The following is an 18,470-nucleotide window of genomic DNA, read 5'->3' on the forward strand; positions in this document are numbered from 1 at the left end:
CGTCTATATATAGTGGAGCAGTTCAAAGACCTTTATTTTTCAAATTGCCATTTTCTCGTGCGCTCTCATGATGAATACATTGCTAGAGCACCAGCGCAAATCTGTATTTTCCCAGCAACACAGTATAATTTCCTTTGCATATCTGTGGCTTGACTGGTTTGGGTTCGGTGTCTATTTTTAATGTTATATTTTTTCGTCTTTCATAATATTTCTTTCTTTTGTTGTTTTGTTTTGTTTTTGAGCATCAGAAAGAGAGTATATGGAATTTGACAAGAGACTTTTATTTTGACAATATTAGGTTCGCCAATAGTTGCTGGAGCACATTCGTGCCCTGAAGTAGACCGTAACACCGTAAACATCAATTTAAAAGAAACAAAAGCTAAATTAGTAAGTAAATAAACTGAAAGTTCATTTTCTAACTACAAGTATGTTTTTTTTTTTTGTTTGAATATTGTATAATTATGTTCAAGTTATTTTAAAATGATATACATATATATCACTGTTCAGGTGAAAAAACGAACACCTGAAGCTCTCCATCAGGAAAAGCCTTCACAATGGATGCTATTTTATCCAGTTCACAGCCCTTTCAGTTCTGCAGCATTACTGCGCATCTCAAAAGCTTTTATTTTACTTGTAATTAAATTATTGGCTCTAAACGAATTACTTATTTAAGGCAAAAGGAGTTTACATGGTATTAAAGTGTTTTATATTTATCAATACAAAGATGGATGTTTTAATGTTTGAATACTTTTTATGGAATAATCACTCCCTGTGAATACTGCATGTCCATATTATATGAATTCTATTGAGAATTTTCTACTGAGAGAACATATGCATGTGCAGTGCTTGGAACCAAATCATTGTGCCAACACAATTAACCTTTATTTAACAACACATTAATTAATTAATTAATTAATTAATTAATTAATTAATTAATTAATTAATTAATTAATGGATGTAACATTTACACTCATGCCACAATGTGGCTGAAATGTTCACAAAGGGTAGGACCTGGAAACAAAGTTTTTATTTAAAGCAGAGATGTGTATGTTGCTTGTATAAAGGAAAGAATTTTTATTCACTGTGCAAATGCTAAAAGTTGTATACACTCTGCTGTCTTTTTTTTCTGCACATACAAAGATGTATAGGTGGCAAAAGGGCTGGTGGTGATCTAACTTTAGCTTATTACTCTATCTATACCATGGGATACTCACTGATATTCACTTTATACCAGTAAACCTCTAACACCTAGTGTGTCATTGTAAACCAAAAAAGAGCATTATGATTTGTGTCTTCCCCGTTTTAGAGGTTCAGGTTCTCATTCAAGAACTACCAAGACAACACTTTCCTGATTCATTATCTTAATCTTTATTCATTTCACTAATGAACAGATAATGTTACAAAACTTCACAATACTCTGTCATAATCCACTGGCCACCTTGCCGTTACACTGCTGTGAGATAAAGGAATGTGGCGAGGCTGTCACTTTTTAATCCTAGATTAACATACAGTGGGCAGCACTGAGTGGACTGGCCACTGCAACACCGATCATGCAGTAAGTACTGATAGAACACTGAGGTTTTTTTTTTCTGTCAACGTACAATAGTGCACAAGGAAAGAGGAAAGGCAGAAGGTGGTCTAAATACAACAAACCTCACTCTCATATGTACATAACCATGAACGGATAGTAATGAATACACATAAAGTACACCACTGATCATCAAAGGTTTAAATCATGCCCTTGCTAAAAAGACAGGTTTTTAAAACAATATTTCAAATAAAATAATGTTCAGTGTTTAAAAGTCTTGTTCAGTTTTCTCCGTGACGTAAGTGAAATGCTCAATGAGAAAGTTCTCTCCAGAGTATAAAACCACTGAAGAAAGGAAAAAGCAGACAGACTCAGCTACCAGTGAATTCACAAACATTCACTGTATGTGTTCTAGTGTGGCTGTGAAGTAATTGGACTAGGCTGCTTTTTCAATACAGAACATGTTCTCAATGAACTCCCTTGTTTCAATCAAAGTAAAATGCAATAAAATTCCTCTGGACAGTGCTTGAAGTTAATGTGCTTGAACTGACAGATGAACATAGCTTATGGGTACAAGAATGAAGAACTATTCACATTTGTAAACATCAAATTCACAGAAGTAAGCAATGCTTCAAGGGTACTGTTAAATTAATCAATTAATCAAAAGGCCTTCTGCTATTTCTTTAACTGAGAAACAGGCAGGAGGAATGCTGATAAGAGCAAGTAGTTCTTATATTGCTCTGATGAAAACCCAATGCCATTTAAACCTAAGAAAATCTTTAAAAAATGAAAAAGATCAGGAGCACAAAAAGGCTTATGGGAATCAAATGCACGAGAATCAACTCAAATACAGAAAGTCCAATACTCTCGCAGGGCCAGATGTGACGAGAACATCTGGATATATCCATGTGAAATGCTGACCTAAATGTGGGTGGGAACATAGACTTACTAGGGTGGGAACAGAGTGAAATTTCTAAACTAATCCAACACCTCAAGAAGTTTGAGGAGGCGACAATGTGCTTGTCAGCATTGTCCAACAAGCCTGCCGTTAACCCATGGATGTGACATATGTTACTGTTAATTATTATTATGGGTAGTGTTGCTCCAGAATGTCCTGTTTTCTGTTTGGATCTTCAAACATCTTATAGACGTATATCTAATTCTTCTGTCTCCATCCATCCTGTTGGTGGCTTTACTGTTCCTCTTTTACCTTCAACTGTTCTAAGCACAACTGCCTGAACCAATCATCTGGTGTTTCTCAGAATATTTTGGTTCAAAACATGACGACTTCAGTTCAGCAAGTCTTAATATTTTCCGGTTAATAACGGAGTTTTGTTAGCTTACCTGTTTTGAGATATTGACTGTACTCCAGATGTGCAAAGAGCACCCACTAGTGGAATTTGGGGGTGGGTCTTAGAGGGTGATACCATTGTTAGTGCCTTTTAAATCAAAAGTTTAATCTGTTTCCCTAGATGTGCATTCTCGTTACATCTGGCCCGGTGAGATTAGTATCTTCCATTAGTTCATTGTCAGTTTTTAAAATGTAATCTCTCTTCAAAGACATCACTATCTAAAAGTAAAAAAAAATCCAAGTAATTATTTAAATACACATGTATGTCTTGAGAGCTATACAACAACAAAAACCACTCAGAATGACCTCAGCACCATTCAATGGTATGAATCAGGCAGTGGACATAGACCAATATTGTCCTGCTGGATGAAAACTTCCTGCCATCATCACACGACAGAGGTACATTTGGCACGGTGTGTTTTCTACACAGACAATGGCTGCATTGCATATATTAACCAACCAGGAGGGGAAAAAGTGCATACAATTTACACGGATGCCTGTATATTAGCCAGCATTCAGAAGAGGCACATAAAATGCAATGACCCAAAAGAATACTGGTAGGTACATCCACCCCAGTCAACAGGTTATTGCGCAATGGAAACGCAGTTTCACTGAAGGGCTTCTCTGGCTCAGCTCAGGTAATTAACTTTAAATATGAGCAAAAAACAAAGCCCTGGACAGCTATGTGATTCAGAATCTGATGCCGTTTGAGTTACTTCTGACTGATACTGAAATGCCTACGTAGTTTAATGCTCATTTTAAAAGTCAGCAAAACAATAAAACTGTACAATGCAATGATTGTATTTCCTCGCATATCCTGTCACTACACTTGATTCAAAAACACAAACACTGTACTGTAAATGACTGTAAATGTAATTCATAAATTAGTCAATAAAACAACCTTCTTCTCCAGGGCAATATCTGGAACTGAGGACCAAGCAACACTATCTCCTTAAGATCACCATCCTGAGCCACTGTATGTAGCATGATTGTCTTCTACACGGATAACAGCTGCTGAAGTGTGTTTGTTTCAACATAAGCTTGAGTGTATGGGAGTGTACTTATGTTGCATATACAGTATACGTCAGGAACATGTAGGCTGCCGACACTGACCGCAAAGCAAGATTTCAACGGCCAGAGACACTAAAGCAGCGCTGCCGGAGATATTATTCTACAGGTTAAGGAAGACACCTCAGTGGAGCTGTGGGGTTAGTAAGAAGGGTGTATGCGTGTCTGTATAAGAGAACAGGGCAGAAGTTTGAACCCAGCCTGAAAAGAGGCCTCACTCACGGCTCCCGAAGAGCTGAAGGAGGAAGAAGAAGATGTAGACGATATCCATGTAAAGGCAGAGCGCTCCAAAAACGTGTTCCTCAGGGCTCAAGGAGTAACGGCGGTTACCCATCAACAGCTGCACATCAAATGCCAAGAACTAGACGACAAAGAGGATGCACACTTTGATTTCTTCAAGGCTACACAAATATAATGTCATTCATGACATATAGTAAAATTTGTCATATCTGATCTGTGCAGGGAGAGCAAGTGTACTGACCAAAGTGAAAACTAGGGCACACAATCCAGCATAAGCAGTCTGCAACCAGGGTATCTGTGATTGAGCAATAATGAACTACTTTAAACATTGAGGAATAACAAATCATTCACGCACAATATACATTTCTGTTCAAAAGTTTGGAATCAGTGTTTTTTAATAGAAGAAAACAAATTTTGTTGCTCAAAAATGTATAAAATGAGCAACTTCAGATATTAAATGATTAAAAAGAAACTACATTTTAGATGAGCTAATGATTCTGAAATGACTCAGAAAATTGTATAACATTAAGAATGAAAGTACAGCAACAATATGCAGAATGGGTCGTATTTGAAAAGTCGAGACAGAAAATCTGACAAAAATGCAGTATTAAAATAGAAGTAAAATTACAGCATATGTTTTATCATTTATTACATTTGATTTAATCCCAAAATACCGAATAAACCAAATCTAAAAAACTTGTGAAGTCTAGTTTATAATATTTAAACCTACACCACACAGGTTATTATTGTACATAAAATAACAATATTTATTCATAAATCATTGACTTCAAATTAAACTAACAATGATTTCTATAATTGGCTAACCTGTGGACTACTGTTCAAATAACCAATCTAACTAACTATTATGCTTTTTCTGGTTTCTCTCCCATTTGGGCCAAAAGAAGTTTGTACTTTTATGGTGCAACAAAGCACTTTGCGTATACTTCAATCTGTCAGAATGACTATGTCTATTACAATGCATTACAGAATGCTTCTGTGAGTAAACAACCTGTCAACAGTAAGAATTCAAATTATTATTGTTCATAATCAGCGTTGTGACTATGTAGTTTACTTGCTGGAACCCTATTATTTAATGAGCATACTTATTATGTATGTTATGTATGAGGAATGTGGAACTTACATATCCAAACGGTACAGTGAAAATGAGCAGCAGCCCGGTGATCATCAGCACCATCATGAGTGAAAATAGCAGACCGTGACGAGAAGTGAAATCAACCTGAACCATGAATGGAGGCAAAATGCACATTATCTCAATGTAAAAACAAAATGCACATTATCATAAAACCTGAAGATAAAACTGAACAAGCTCACCTTGGATTGAAAGCAGAAAAGGGTGACAGCGAGGCACACTAAAGCGGTTATACCCACACACAGCATCACCACTTTGGTATTATGGTAGCTAAGACAAAGTGTAGGGAGAACCACTTAATACAAAAGATAATGAAAGATAATAAAAACAAAAAGTGCAAAAGATATCTCTCTTACCTTGCAAGCATGCCTGCCATGTAAGACATTGCCAAAGTCTAGAAAGAGTAAATAAAGAGCTGTGACCTGCCGGTTACCTACTACAATGTAATACACAGTGAACTACCTGTAAATTAAGTACCATTTATTGACAACCACTATCTTTGGTCCTACGGACTTAGTTACTTACAAAGATGCCAAGGAGGATCATGTTGGTTGGGTATCTTCGTCTGTGGGGTAAAAGCAGAAAACAATCTGTAAAGCCTCAAAAATATCTACAGAAATGATTTGCAAAGGGTTTGTAATCATAATTTTGGTCATGATGTTATTTTATTACCGTGCACTTGTGCTGCATACCAGCACCAGGTATGTTCCCATGAAGGTCATACTAGGGAAGACATAGCTTTGTCATTTTTGAGACAATGAAGGTAACCCTTAAAGACCCTGCACAAATGGCTGCGGAGGCCTGTTCCAACCTCTTTAATACTCCATTAAGTCCAGCGCCCCATTCACCTTTTTGCAGTTACAGAAGCATTTAATTTCAGATGTTTTAATATAGTTTGCTATATGTAAGTGAATCAGAATCTTTGCCTTTCCAAACTAAAATAAGGCAAGAAAATAGGAGGATGCAGTCTAAGAGACAATTATTTTACTCTACTTATGAACACAGCGCAAGTCTCTTAATAAGAAAATAAGACAATGATATAACTCTCACAAAAAGTGGTAAGGCAGAAGGAAAGTTGTCTGTGCAAGATCTTCAAAACACTACAGAGTAGAAGAAGCACAGGAGAAAACACTTACTATGAGGCAAGGTAGAGGATACGATTGTACTGAATGAACTGTCGCACCGGCTCACTGCAAAAACAGAGGACAGACCACAGAAGATGTGTTAAGTCTTAGAAATACTGCATTGGTGAAACTTAAGAATAGTTTTATATGGGAATAATCATAAAAATGTGTCTCACCAGAAAGTGAAGAGTGCTACAACACCAAAAGTCACCATAAGCTGAACCATAAGGATGCAGAACACCTGCAAGAGAAAGAAAATGGCGCTTGGAAACAATACCCAGAAATACATGTGGTCTTCAGAAAAACAGGTGGTCGCAAGCCCTACATTCTAGAAGGCACTAGTTCAGCCCAAGATCAAATCAACTACAGCCTATCTCCTCTCTATATCTCTATTAGCTCTAAACAGGTATACACATCAAAAGTCACTCACTGTCTCTTTGTGCCCCTGCCAGCATCTTAAAACAGACAACGCACTGAGTAAAACCAGAAGATGGGCCTCAAAGAAAATACAGAACATCTGAGCAGAAACAAGTATGAACAGAATCATACCTTTCTGATAAACATGCGACGGACATTCTTGTCCTCCCAGCTGCTTCCGCTGAGGCCATCGAAGCTGCCGCTGGAGCTCGGATCAGAGAAGGGTGAGGACATGTCTGAAGCATACGGGTTTGTGTACCCTGGACCTAAAATGGACGACAAAGCCTTAGAGATTCTCATTTTAATTCACAGTCAGTCAAATCTGAGACATTAGAACTCAAAGCTGAAAGAGTATTCAAGGAAAACTCAGCCAAAACGTGGTGAAGAATGTGTCTTTAAAGAAAACACATTGCAGTTTGGAAAAGTTTGGAATCAATATTTTCCAATCCTATTAAACTGATCTGATTGCAGATAAAAGCAGAAATAACCCACTGGCTTATAAGTGCTGTGCAACTTAACAGATTTTAAATAGCAGACCAACAGAAAGCTGTCCAATAAAATTGTGTCTAGATGGCTCCCAAATGAAAAACAGAAAAAAAAAAAAGTATAACACTGAATCTCTCTGGGCGTTTAGAATGGCCCTCCCCCTCCCCCATCACTCAGCATGATACTGGCCAGCGCAGGTGTCTGTAAACTGATGTAACAGAACAGGCCAATTATGCTGCATTAGCAGGGATTGGGATGAGACAGACACAAGAGAATGTCTTACGAAAGTTGTTCTCACAATGTTTCATCTTAGTTCCAAACACTGTTGCAACACAGTAAAGCAGCTCTGGTTATTATCACTTTCTGATTAGACAGGAGATGGCAAAACTCACCCACAATCAACTAAGCAAATGACATCAAAAATTGCTCCATGTGCAAAACTAGCCCAATCTCTGAAAGAACAACTTACAGTTTGATTTACAAAAACGTTTGACTGAACGCATTCTATTAAAAACACACGTTCTATTAAAAACACCCATTTACTGACCAAATTCAGCAACTGCCCAAAGCTTTTGTAAGTGTGTTATGAGTCAACAAATTTTCTATTCATTTCTAAGCACAGTAAAAAGTGTAGAAATGATCCTCCATGGTAATAAACCAAGAGCTACAGATTTAGCAGATATGGATTAGGTTAAAATGGCAGATGCACTCCTTTAATTCTGAATCACCAGTGACCAAATCATCCAGCCAGTTTCCCAGATCCAGATTAAGCCTGAGCCTGGGCTAAATGGGATTTGTAATGTCCACTGACACTGCAATTTAGTTCCAGACTTTAATCCATGTCAGAGAAACCTCATCTCATCTCGTATAAACATGCATAACATTTAAGTCTCATAGCCCGGAAAGAGGACTTGTTGCAACGGGGTGACCACCATTGTGAGACGTGATTCCTGTAAATATTGTTTTTAGGCAGCTACACATGTACACGTGCTATACGAATATCGACACTCACTGGGAGCTGGATGCACATAGGCCCAGCTGGGATGCATGGGCATGGTTGGAGGTGGCAGGTTACCAACACTTCTCTCTTTATCTCCTGCTGTGGCCTCCGCGTAGGTCGGAGGGGAAGCCGGCAGGCTCATTGTGCCTCAGTTCACTCTCTAAAGGAGGAAAAACACCACGATTAACTCCACACTATTCGTCAACCATTTTAACATAGGAGTGACTTGATGTGCCTTGTAAAGCTGATCGATATTCTGTCCACACCAGTACTGGCATGACACAACTAGGTTAAGAGTTTTAGCTTTAGTGGTGATAATATATAATGAACATTATTTCCACATCCTATTCAGCAAAGTCCCTGATGATACTGCTGTTGAGGTACATTATGCAAGGTTTCATTTGCTTTAGTTCCATCAGGCTTGTGAGTCGTTCTTTTGGCAACAGTGGTCATCAGGCAGCATCGGTTCATTTGCTATGTACATGCACACGTATAGCATCCTCGACGTGAAACCGTACTGTTTGGACAACATCGTGAATTTGATCAATACCGTACAACTCTACGTTAAATCATTAGCCTTAACTGATGACACCGCGTAGGTAGTGATGATAAGCAAGTCACTCAGCCTAAAACACAATTTAAACCGCTGCCTATTCTGCTCCGGCGGTTAAAGGGGGTCTTGTTTTTTTTCTAATTTGTGCTCCATGTCCTTTCACTGATTAAATGGCTTGATGAGCTAGCTAGCTTAACTAGCTAAAAAAACTGTCAAAGATATCTAGACCACTTAAAGCGGTAGAGGTAACTGTCTTGTTAGCTAGATAGTTAGCTAACTACAATGGGAAGACACCGCGCACACACCCAGTCTAGAAGGCAGTTTCTTGAGCTGACCGCTCCGTTACTCCAGCTGCTCGCCCGGGTAAGCAGTTAGCAGGGGCTGGGTTAGCCTAGCCGTTATCAGTTGAACTGATGGCTGCCAACGACACGACTCATAAATGTTCCGGCTCTGACCGTGAATAACACTTTACGGGACGCGAGGAGAAACGGAAAATCTTCAGCGGAAAGAATTACATAAGCGTTCTGCCGTTTCTTTTAAGCGGTTTAACTCACCTTTGCCGTAACAGTGAAATCAAGTTGGACAATTTAACAAAACAACGGACCCAAAACCTCAGTGACGCACATCCTGTACTGCGGAAAGACATCAGGATTAAGAAAAAAAAAAAACATTTATTCCAATAAAACAGGCCAAATCGCTCGTAAATAAGAATAGACTGAATAAGAGAGCAAACATACATAAAAAAATACCCAAAACAAATCTCATTGCATGAAATTAAAGTGTGCCTCCACAAGTGGGGTCATTTGAAGACAAATTTGATTCTGAAAGGGTTTTCTTTTGAAAAAGGGTCATGAAATCTTAAAACCTTTTTTATTATAGAAATTCTAAGACTTTGCCTAAATACCGGATTAAAGTCATCGACTTGCATGCATATACCCATGTGCACACAGCTTAACGTTAGACAATACTACAAACAGCAATTAAGTAAATCTGGTTATAAGTAAAAGTACTTTTATTCAGACAATTCCATTATTGCAGATACAGCATTAAATTATTAAAAAAAAAAAAAATCCAAAAAGCTCTTCAAGAGCCCATGTAAATGACAATCTCTAACATTTCATTCTCTGGGCTGTTGAACCGCCTGTTATAACACTTAAGTGCTCAACTGCTTTGTTTTTATTTAATTCAGACAAGAACAGAAAAAGCCAAAAAAAAAAAAAAAAACCAAACAGTAGATGACTTGTGGGTAGATTGCGCTTCAACTGCAGTATCATCAGCATGCATGCCTTGACATGTCAAAGAGGGGGACTGTAGAGATGCAGATTGTTGGAAACTGCCTTGGATGGATAATGCAGTGCCTGTGCATCATGCATTTTTGTCAATTTTTGATTTCAGATGTTCTTTGTAAGCCAAGATGTCCTTTTTCCACTTGGTGATTGTTTGCTTTTCACAAACCCAGATCTCCTGAGCTACCTGTTAGAAGGCAAAGTGAAAGTCATTTTCAAAATGCCAAGTGAACACATTTCCCATTGTACAGTATAATTATAATAAAATAAACAGTATAATAAAAAGGTACCTGCTGAATAAGCCTGAAGTCGTGGCTAACCAGCATCATCCCACCCTCAAAGTCATTGATGGCCTCAGCAAGGGCATCAATTGTCTCAATATCCAAGTGATTGGTCGGCTCGTCCAGGAAGAGCATGTGAGGGTTCTGCCAGGCCAGCCAGGCAAAGCAAACACGGCACTTCTGACCATCTGAGAGGTTCCTGATGGGACTTACCTGAGATCAGAAAACGGACGTAAACCAACTACACTCTTACACAGTAGAAAACAAGTAGATCAACTGACTAGGATCTCAATATGTAGCTAGCATAACTACATTTGACTCAAAAACCTGCAAAAGCCTCCATGCCCAAACATAAAACTGACCTGCTGTTTGCCTGTGAGCCCATAGCGTCCGATGATCTTTCTCATCTCCTCTTTCTCTTTTATCTCTGGGTAGCACTTCATCATGTACTCCAAAGGAGACAGATCCAACTCCAGCTGCTCTGTCAGATGCTGCAGGACAAATAAAGAGCAAGTAGAGGCCATTCATTCAAATCAGCTGTCCAATATCAGCAGTCAAGAGAAATGGTGCTGTTTAAGGGGCTTTTATTTATTTTCAGTCTGGCACTTAAGTTGGACAATTAAAAAAAAAAAAACCCACAACAAAAAAAACCCACACTTCCATTGAAATTGAACCTGAAAAACAATTGGCTGGTCAGTACCTGGTGATATCTGCCAATCTTGACATGGGAGTGCTTCCTAATCATACCGTCAGTGGGGAGGAGCTGAAAGAACAGTGAATGTCATAAGTAGAGCAGACTAGTACAAAACAGCACAATTTAAAACATCTAAAAATAAAATTAATGCCAAGACCACACAAAACGTCTTTCTATATGAAAGTGCTTTATCAAAAAAAAAAAAAAAAAAAAAAAAAAAAAAAAAAACACACCACACCTCCCCAGTGAGTAGCTTCAGTAGTGTTGATTTGCCAGCTCCATTGGGCCCCACAAGGGCCACCCTGGTATCCAAGTCAATTCCAAACTCCAGGTTTTTATAAATCACTGGCTGAAAGAAGGGAAAAAATAAACAATGTGAGTACACTTTTCTCCTGAAGAGGGCACCACCATACAAACATGAGAAAGGTGCTGCATCCACAAAATGAAACTGACAGAACTGACCCAAACATAATGTGTGGGGCACAAAGATATCCATCCGTCATGATTAAAAACCTGCTCACAATTGGTTATTTCAACCTGAAATCAGCATGTCTGAAGTGCAGAGTTTTGGCATGTAACCAAGTCAATACATTCTTAGTACATTGAGGTGGGGGAGAAAAACTGGATTAAAAATAAATAAATAAATAAATAAATAAATAAAATAGATAAGCATCCCTACCGTTTCATCCGAATATTTGAAGCTGACATTTTGAACCATGATGACAGGAGGGGGGATCTTCCCACAGGGAGGAAAATAAAATGACAGTGTCTGGGGGAAAAAACACAAGGGAGAAATTTGTTTTTAGACTTGCATCACAAGAGCTGGCCAGGTCATAAGTTAACAGAATCTGCTGTGCTGCTCACCTTGTCATTCACTACACGTTCAGTCAGGCCTGATGCAACCATCTTCTGCAGAGTTTTCTCTTTGCTCTGTGCTTGACGGGCCAGTTTGGCTGAGCCGTGCCCAAACCGTGCTATGTAGTTCTAAACGAGGACAAAATGCTTTAATTTTAAGGGGCTGTTTTTTTTTCTTAACAAAGCCACACACAAGCTCCATGGAAGTTGAAAACTTGGAACAAAAGTTCACCTTCATATGAGCGATCTGGTCCTGCTCCCAGTTAAAGCGTTTCATCTGATTTTCTTCCAGTTCTTCTCTAGTTTTGACATACTGGTCATAGTTACCCTTCACAAAGTCACAGACAATGTCAGTTACTTTTATTCTTTAGGCACTGATATTTGTTAAATCAATTAGATTAAACCAAGAACTTGCACAGCTAGAGAGTAAATCGCTACACTTACTGTGTAGTATTTCAGCTTGCGCTGGTGCAGATGAATGATGTTTGTACAAACACCATTGAGGAAATCTTGAGAATGAGATATCAAGACCAGAATTCGTTTGAATCTGAAATGAAAGGTTCACAGTTTAGAAACAAAACAGAACATACACAGTACTAAGGTTCCTGAGAATAGTCCTAGAATATTCACTGGGTTGCATCAGTTGATCAGTTAAACGCTTCGGTCTAGTTTTTGTCAAAGCCCCAGCCATACTGAGAAACAAACTGCTTGATGGCGAAGCTACAATTCGGCCTTTTGTTTACATCATGTCAGTGACAACAACCCCTTCTGAAATCATAGGCCAGCTTCAATGTGTGAATCTAGACTCAATGTAATTAAAGGATCAGAAACTCACTGCTTCAGCTCCTCCTCCAGCCACACACAGGCATCAAGGTCCAGGTGGTTTGTGGGCTCATCCAGGAGCAGCATGAAGGGTTTGAGGAACAGGGCTCTGTAGATGAGAACATTGATAAACGATGTGATTGTGTCCAACAAACCAGGCATTAGGGTAAAGAACGGTCAGACATGGAGCTGCAGAAATCAGATAATACGCTTCTGGAAATTTTGTCACTACACAGTTGTTGCAGAGAGTTTCTGCTTGACAACTGTGCTATCATTCGGCCTTTTGTTACATCATTTTTCAGCAGCATGGAAGTGAGTGTGACTAATCTAGGTGGGCCACAGCAGAAAAGTCAGACACACTTTGAGAATAACTAAATGGGCTGATGGGCATGAAAGATTTACCTGGCAAGAGCAACACGCATCCTCCAGCCACCACTGAAGTCTTTAAGCTTCTTCTGCTGCATGGAGGTGGAAAAGCCCAGGCCATGGAGGATACGGGATGCACGCATCTCTGCTTTGTCTGCATCCAGTTCCTCTAACCGTTCATACAGCTCCATTAGCTTCTCACATTCAGCTAAAACGCAGGAAAGAGAAAGTTGAAACAAGCGTACTTGCCTTCATAAACAATGATACCCAAGACATGCACTTGACGAGTATTTAGAAAGGAAAAAAACCCCACAACATTAAGGAGAGTGTTCTGATAGGCCCTACCATGCCTAGGGATAAATACAATCACAAAGAGAAGAGCAATCTATGACAACATGTTAAGCCCTTTATAGACAAGCGAGTTAGAATGGTTTATAGTCAATAACATACAGATATACTCTGCAAAACTCACAGTCTTCATGGGCGAGCCTCTCAGCCTCTCTCTCTAGCTGGATTCTCGCCTCATCAACCTCCATGACACACTGCAGTGCCGTCTTCTCACTGGGGGGCATCTCACGCGTCAGGTGGTAAATGTCAATGTGTTCTGGAATGGGCACCTCCCTGTGACCAATGGCTGACAGCAACATTGATTTACCTGAATAAAAAACAAAGGGGGTAAATGACACCGGACCATAAAACACCAAATGGCCAAACAGCAGCTCTCACACATGCACAGATAGTAGTGTTTGTGCTTCCCCAAGGCATCTTGAAATTTACCTGTTCCATTGAGTCCAATAAGGCCATAGCGGCGGCCAGAGTTGAGTTCCAGACAGGTATCAGTGAGCAGCTCCTGCCCATGGAAGGTCAGTGATAAACTGCTGATGTGCACATCTGTGCTGTTGGGGTGGGAGGCGAGCACCCCTGTCACGGCACGTGCCTCTGTTTTCTTCAACTCAAACTCATCCAGCTCCTTAGTCAGACTGGCAACTCCTGTAGATGACATAACATTAACTCTAAGAAGTCAAAGACCTTCACGTTTTAGGAGCCAAGCAAGTTATGCTCAGTACACCAGCCTTGAAGCACTCTTCACAACACAGGTTTCTGACTCACCGTTGACCTCAGCCGCACCGTTCTCCTGGCTCTCAGGTTTCTCTGCCTCGCCATTGACTTCTTCAGCTTTCTTGGGCCGTTGACGGGCCTTGGCTGCTTCTTTCTTCTTCGCCGCTTTCTTCTTTGCTAAATCGGACGGCATGGCAACTGTGGAGCCCAGGAACGGGGAAAAAGCCCTGAGGACACACCAAGCCACGGGTAAGCAAGAGGGAACGCACACTGTGGTCATCACGGAGACAGATACTGAAGGCTACGTAAAGCTTTTTCTCTAAACCACAAAGAAATCGGTCACTTGAAATTGAGCCAAACAGTCACCAGCCGCCTACGGGGAGCAGAGACTAGCCGACGCTGCCTTTTGTCGGACTTAAAATTTGTCTTGTTAAAGATTTCACGTGGGAACATTTACCTCCGGTGTACAATATCAAACTCTTGAAGTAACGTTAATGACTTGTCGTAGGTACCGATTATCAACACTGAAAAAAAAAATCTAGTTCAGCTCGCCTTTCCCAACCATTTCAACAGGCCCTCTACAGAGCAAGCATGTCCACATCTGATAGACGCTTTAATTAAGGAATCAACTACAACGCCGTGGTTACAGAACGCGGGCGGACGGACGGACGGACAGCACTGTGGCTCCTTCCTGTACGAGCGTTAGCTCCAACCACGATGCTAAAAGCTAACCGGCCCGTAACGGGGCTAGCTAGCCGGCTAGCTTCAAAAATGGGTATAAAAACAACGACAAAAATACCGCGTCTAATCAAATAGGACATTTAAGCTTGTATTGATGATACAGCCGAAGGACAAAGAGCTTTAACATCGACCTCATGTCGGAGGTTTCCGATTCCGAACTGCGTGTCGCCGCATTGTGTCCTCGCACTGCCGGCAAAGCTCGGCCTCACGCCGGCGCTCCGGCGCCCACGACAGTAATTTCTCCACAGAATGTGGACTACGAGTCAAAAGCCTTGAGAGAGGGAGAGGAACATCTCCGTTTTTCTTAAACTACTAAAGAAAGCAGCCTCGTTCTCGGTACCTTTTTCTCTTCTCCTCGCTGCGCTAACGGAACACAGACCGTCTCATGGAACGCACAGCGCGGCAGAGAACGGCGCGTGCCCTCAGTACCGGCTCGTCAGCCAATCTGGTTTGTAAGAAAACGACGCTCCGCCTCCGGATTGGCGGAGCCTGAACTGGATTGGGCTGTTGCGTCGAGGCGCCAGAATCAGTGCGTCATGTCCTGATCAGCGTTTCGATTGTGACTAATAGAAGTGTGGGTTCACTGCTGCTGCCGGGTTAAAGTCCACGCGTGCGTGTGTGTGTGTATATATATATATATATATATATATATATATATATATATATATATATATATATATATATACACAAACAAAAAAGTATTCAAATTTATTATGATCATTATGCATTACTATTCATAAGTTGGTGCCTTTTTTGCTGTGAAATCAGTCCCTTTTTATATTACACTGATCACTAAAGCATCTAAAAAAGACAAAAAAAAAAAACAACATTGCACGATTCACATCTTGTTTCAGTAAAGAATAATACTTGCAACAGTAAGGTATGTAATACTAGGAACTTAAAGGACAATTTCACCAATTTCTTTTACATTTCTGTTTAATTCTATTGCTGAAATGTAAGCAGTCCTTCAGAATGGTCTGGACTTTTATTCACAGTGGTTCCGATAAAATCCAAGTGTCATCATGACTTCAACACAAATAGACATTTTCTTACTATCCTAAAGCATCAGTGAAACTGCACGTGTCTTGAGTTTTTATATGTCATGTTGATGATGGCAAAATAGTAGAAAATATCTTTTCTTTGGGGATTATGTTGCCTCACAGCATCCTGCTTTATTTTTTTGAAATTTGTTTTAGAACCAAAATCTTCTCAAATCTACCTTATAACAATGTGTCAGACATCAGGCAAGGCATTCATAACTATTTAATGTTTAGAAGCAGACATCTGGTTCCAGTCACCACCATTGTGAACAATTTTGACTAAGTTTATCACATCAAACCAGTCTGTTTACAACTTCACCATTTAATTATGTAGAAATGTTTAAAATTCAGTGGAGTTCCCCTTTAAATGTGGAACATGTGTGGATATTATTTAGGGCTGCTTCTGAATACATGGGACAGACGTTCTACTTAGTGGTCTCCACACCCCACCCACCCACCCCAAATCATATTTTTTATGCAAGAATTAAGCAATAATTAATACATCATTAGACTTTATAAACAGTTTGAGAAAAGCCCAGGAATCGCACCGCTTTTTGACAAATAATACTAAATACATTTTAAAATATGTACATAATGCCCAATGGTGGCTCTGGGGTCCTAAGTAACAGCTTACTCTGCTTTTAGCACTATTAAGGAGCAGATGTCCAAAGTTTCCAGTGTAGCCATAGTTTGATTTAACTGACCTGGTGTAGTGACCAGGACTCTTCACTACACTTATTTCTCTCTTATGGTCAACATGTCCTATTAGTCATGGTCAGACAGAGCCATCTGCATTTCTTTTTCTGCTAGACATTGATTTGATTCTGTTATTTATCCAGAGAATGATAGAGAAGAGGAAGAGCTACACTAGATTACACACCTACATTCTTAAAAAAGATGGTTCTTCAAGGGTTTTTAGAGAAAATGGTTCTATAATAGAATTAGGAGCACTCAAGGAATGTGCGTAAATGTGTTACAGATAGCTCTTGAATAGGTTCTATATAACACCCCAAATGGTTCTTCTGTTGATACAAGCTTGACATCGTAATAATAGAACCAACTTTTTGGTGCTATACTGAATCCTTCAGATACTTCAAAAGGGTTCAATATAGATCCATCTACAGCACATTTTCAATCAATCTGAAGAACCCCTTTATTATGCTAAAATCTGTAATCTTGCAAAAGGTTCTTTAAGTGCTTTTTGAGAGTGTGACATTTCTCCATTAAAAAGGCCATTGGTTTCAATGGTTTCGATTTGGTTTAGACTTGATCTGGCACTGGGAAACCAGCATGTGGGCTCAAATTCTTGAGTGTAGTGTTGCTTAAACCACAGCGAAATGTGAAATGCTAAAATTAGCCTTCAGTGCTGGGCAAGATATTTTGAAAAAGTAGCGATGGCTGAATATGGAATACATTTGCAATACATCTTGGCAATAGACATGGGATTTTCTAAACTTAATTCAAGTTGTTCCTTGCTGTTACTGGTTGGCAGTTTTCTTCATGTATTTATTCGGTTGTTGTGTTTTAAATGAAGTTATAAAAATTCTCTTTTTTTAACATTACCTGCTTAAGACCACCGCTGCTTACATAATTCCCTTAGCAGGAGTCCATTACAACACTGATGCTAAGATTATCACTTGCAAACATGTTCACTACTGAGATGATTATTAGTCTGATCATTCCTGTGAAAGAAATCAGTAACCCTGAGATTAATGACTGGGTCATTACATTGGTTTATCAGTCTACTGAGGCTTTAGCAGAGCTCCATAACACTGAGATTAATGAATGGGTTATTTTATTGGTTTATCAGTCTACTCAGGCTTTAGTAGGAACTTCAGTGTTTGTAAACAGGCCATTAATTGAGATCCTCTTTAGAATTAATTAATCTAATGAGCATGTTTGCTACATGTGGGGCACAGATTCTAAAATGGTTAATAAATATGCTAATACATAATGGTATTTTTAATAGATTTTTTATTTAGTGTATAAGTTGTCTAAAAGTACTCTTCAAAAATGTAAAACTTAACTGTATTCTGAATACTGCCATTACAAAATGTAGCATGGAATACAGACACAATTTCTATGTTCTGAATGTGTATTCCCAATACTTGTATTCCATAACATCCCGAAACTGTTAGCATTAGAGAGAGCATGATAGCACTTTTTCTATTCTGATATCAATACTGATATTGAAACCTTGAGAATTGTTTGAGAGTGATGCAATTTTTCTTCGTTAAAAACGATTAAGCTTTAAAATGAGTTACTTTTAATTGAAACACTTCTCTTAACATGAGCATCTAAAAGTAGGCCAACATGCTCAAACACTACTAGCCCCAAGGAAGATCTACACAGCTAACATCATCACATCACACAGTGAGCTATTTCGGGATTTATTTGTTACAGGACTGG

The 18,470-nt window shown here is 39.3% G+C and overlaps 2 protein-coding genes across 3 annotated transcripts; both read right to left on the reverse strand.

The window, feature by feature from the left end:
• Positions 1 to 1,344: 1,344 nt before the first annotated feature.
• On the reverse strand, positions 1,345 to 9,561 carry faim2a (Fas apoptotic inhibitory molecule 2a). Of its 2 annotated transcripts, none has more exons than XM_017685744.2 (12): positions 9,472 to 9,561; positions 8,377 to 8,524; positions 7,011 to 7,144; positions 6,638 to 6,702; positions 6,474 to 6,527; positions 6,010 to 6,060; positions 5,863 to 5,902; positions 5,694 to 5,731; positions 5,520 to 5,607; positions 5,329 to 5,424; positions 4,429 to 4,482; positions 1,345 to 4,308 (listed from the first exon to the last, which is right to left on the reverse strand). In XM_017685744.2, exons 2-12 carry the CDS (start codon positions 8,504 to 8,506, stop codon positions 4,162 to 4,164), a joined length of 897 nt encoding a protein of 298 aa, XP_017541233.1. In that variant the 5' UTR covers positions 8,507 to 8,524; positions 9,472 to 9,561; the 3' UTR covers positions 1,345 to 4,161. The 2 variants fall into 2 exon arrangements, with proteins under 2 accessions (XP_017541233.1, XP_017541236.1); XM_017685747.2 differs by lacking the exon at positions 9,472 to 9,561 and adding an exon at positions 9,223 to 9,379.
• Positions 9,562 to 9,911: 350 nt separating this feature from the next.
• abcf2a (ATP-binding cassette, sub-family F (GCN20), member 2a) lies at positions 9,912 to 15,490 on the reverse strand. The gene is made up of 15 exons (XM_017685738.2): positions 15,362 to 15,490; positions 14,332 to 14,507; positions 13,999 to 14,211; positions 13,694 to 13,876; positions 13,258 to 13,429; positions 12,869 to 12,964; positions 12,478 to 12,580; positions 12,266 to 12,361; positions 12,043 to 12,162; positions 11,858 to 11,947; positions 11,417 to 11,527; positions 11,185 to 11,247; positions 10,847 to 10,975; positions 10,494 to 10,697; positions 9,912 to 10,390 (listed from the first exon to the last, which is right to left on the reverse strand). The coding sequence occupies exons 2-15, from the start codon at positions 14,471 to 14,473 to the stop codon at positions 10,283 to 10,285; spliced, it is 1,830 nt and encodes a 609-aa protein (XP_017541227.1). The 5' UTR covers positions 14,474 to 14,507; positions 15,362 to 15,490; the 3' UTR covers positions 9,912 to 10,282.
• Between the last annotated feature and the right edge of the window lie 2,980 nt (positions 15,491 to 18,470).

The sequence above is a fragment of the Pygocentrus nattereri genome, chromosome 2, assembly GCF_015220715.1.
Source record: "Pygocentrus nattereri isolate fPygNat1 chromosome 2, fPygNat1.pri, whole genome shotgun sequence".
NCBI lineage: Eukaryota > Metazoa > Chordata > Actinopteri > Characiformes > Serrasalmidae > Pygocentrus > Pygocentrus nattereri.